The 2,635-nt window shown below is 41.1% G+C and overlaps 1 protein-coding gene across 1 annotated transcript in view; it reads right to left on the bottom strand.

Annotated features, from left to right (window-relative positions):
* The window catches only part of pcsk9 (proprotein convertase subtilisin/kexin type 9), a 17,478-nt gene extending 15,545 nt beyond the window's left edge, over positions 1-1,933 (bottom strand). The window contains exons 1-2 of the mRNA XM_015389472.1: positions 1,520-1,933; positions 1,148-1,339 (exon numbers count right to left, since the gene is read on the bottom strand). Of these exons, the coding sequence (XP_015244958.1) occupies positions 1,148-1,339; positions 1,520-1,702 (375 nt within the window). The 5' untranslated portion in view covers positions 1,703-1,933. The remainder of the gene's footprint in view (positions 1-1,147; positions 1,340-1,519) is intronic.
* Positions 1,934-2,635: the final 702 nt, after the last annotated feature.

A 2,635-nucleotide genomic window follows, 5' to 3' on the forward strand; every position in this document is an offset into this window, starting at 1 on the left:
GCAACTCAATGGGAAAGGAAAGGATTCTGGTTTCAACCGTTGCGTATATTAGCTGCGACATATGAATCAAGATGCTATGACCGAAAACATTTGATTTGACAGATGACCGTTGATATATGATTGGCTGAATTTAGGTGTTCAGGCTGACGAAGAACTAACTGGCCTGCAGAAGATAATGATAAAAAGCAGAGATTTTAAGACAGGATTTTTTTTAGAAATAGAAATTTTCTAAGTTTTGGGACAATATGGTCTGATAAAGAGTACATTTATAAACATTTATTTATTTTATATACATTCATTTATATACAAGCCAGAATGATTTGACATTTAAATATGATTTCCCTACGCTTGTGCATGTTATTGCATTTGTTTTTGTTTTTTCGTGCAATTTATATTTTAATGCAGGTCCAGCAGGTTCTGCAGCAGCTTCTTCCCCACCGCCATCAGACCGCTGAATTGTCTGGAAAACTCTAAATCACGTCACAGACTCTGCATCACACTGATAACACCAAACCAAAATACTGCATATTTACACCATACTGTATATATTTAATGCTCTGAACTTCCATATCAATGTGTAATTTTGCACCATGTTTTTTTCTCCCAACACTGTTTACATTTGATCACTGCTGCACTTTAAGAAATGGAAATCTTACTGTTTGGAAAACTGTACAAACGAAATTGTACTAAAAGTGGTCTTAGTCTAAGTGAGTCTTTTTCACTGAAACCTGCATTACTGCCTCTGAAGGGAGAAGGTAATATTCCTGCTGTAAGGATCCCTCAGTTTCAAGCCTATTTTTCATCATCTGTTGAAGTTTTACACAGAAACACATCAGTTCTCCCTTTCAGTTTGCTGTTTGATGTTCCAAACCTCCTGGTTAAATTTTGCTTTTAGTTATTTTTCCTTTGGGGAGTAAAATGTCCACAGTGTTCATTACTCCTCATGTCAGACCATCTGAAATAAAACTTAAGAAATCTTTTTTTTATTCTTACTTCTTGTAAATCACTTCTATTGTTTATTGTGAGGACTCCACTAAGTGCCATCATATAGTCTCATTGATACGCAGAACTTTGACTTCAATGACTGTTTCAATATCTAGAATCTCTTTTCTTTTTTATGGTTATTGCTGTAAGGTTGAGCATTTACCAGGTTAAGTGCGTCATGGCTCATTTTGACCAGGAAGCCCTGCAAAACTCCAGAGTAGGTGTGCAGGATCTCCAGAGGGAAGCCTCCTCTGGCTGCTCTGGCTCGCAGCCTCCTGATGGTCCTCTGGACCTGAGACTCGTGCGTCCCTCGGTGCAGGACGACCACATACTGACCGGGGATCCGCCAAGCCGCCTGCAGGGCAGCGGAGGAAACATACAGCAGATGGTCAACAGCTGACCTGCTTCTCAGGATGCAAATAGAAATGATAACTGGAAGATGTTAACATGCATCTGCTGTTTTTAACCATCAGATGTGCCTGACCTCTGCGTCATAGGGGGAGTTTAAAGCCCTGCAGTTTTGAGCGCTCCTTACCTTGTTGCACTTGAGGAACTGTGCGCTTGGCGCGTCTCCAGCCTCAGCCTGCAGTCCGTCATCGAGGATCATCTCCAGGATCATGTCGTCTTCCTCCGTGTGATCCTGCGCGCATACGACCAAAGATGCGCACAAGCACAGCGCACAGCCGATCCATCCAGAAATGGGACACATTTTACGCATCTGGGATTTTTTTTTTTTTAACTCCGGATAAATATTAAAATAAAGAACTAATGAGAGTTTTTCATCCAGGCTGACTTCTACTGATGTTTGGGGGTTTTTGTGTCTCCAGCTGCTGCGCGTCCCGCGTGCCACAGCCTGAATCAGCCTCCAACCATCTGCTCTGATTTACAAGGAGCAGAAAAAATCCAAGAATTGATTGTTATTATTTAAGGCGGGGACTGGTGACGTTTCCGCGGCTCACGCCACCGCTTTAGTGTCGAATGATTGTCTCCGTTAAAGCAGCTCTTTCTGTGGAGGAGTCATGTTTCACGCTCTGCTGGATGATTGCCTGTCAATCAGAGGAAAACTTCCCTCAGGGAACCTCTGATGCTGCTGCTGCTGATCAACTCACAGCAGAACTTTGGACATTTTATCATATTACAGCTTTTAAGAGTAGAATTCTGTAATTTTTTTTAGATGTTTAGAGCTTGTAGCTGTTCTTAGTGTGGAACAGGTGGTAAACTTTCCTCTGATGAGTTTGTGATAAATAAACACAAACCTTCATATGTGAAGTGAAAGAGAAACGAAATGTTGGTTTCATTTTTTTCCTCAAAAAACAATCTTAGAATTATATTGTGCAAATGTTTGTAGCCCCTCCTTTACTCTTATAACCCTAAATACAAGTTAGTGCAACATTAGTGAACAACTGGCAGTGTAAACTAATCAGTCTACCCTTTATGGAAGAAGGAAGTTTGAAATATATGATTTAACCCTTTAATCAGATGAGACTAAAATGCAGGAGCGGATTTAGGAAATGTGGGGTCCTAGGCAAAGACAGGCAGGGGGCCCTCTGAACTGAGAACACATAGAACAGCCCCATTCTCCAGATGTAGAAATGTTAATAGAATAGACATCCATTATCTGTTCTAGGTTGTGTCCCTCTCTTCTTGTCCC

Source organism: Cyprinodon variegatus, unplaced genomic scaffold (assembly GCF_000732505.1).
Source record: "Cyprinodon variegatus isolate N-32 unplaced genomic scaffold, C_variegatus-1.0 Scaffold461, whole genome shotgun sequence".
Lineage (NCBI taxonomy): Eukaryota > Metazoa > Chordata > Actinopteri > Cyprinodontiformes > Cyprinodontidae > Cyprinodon > Cyprinodon variegatus.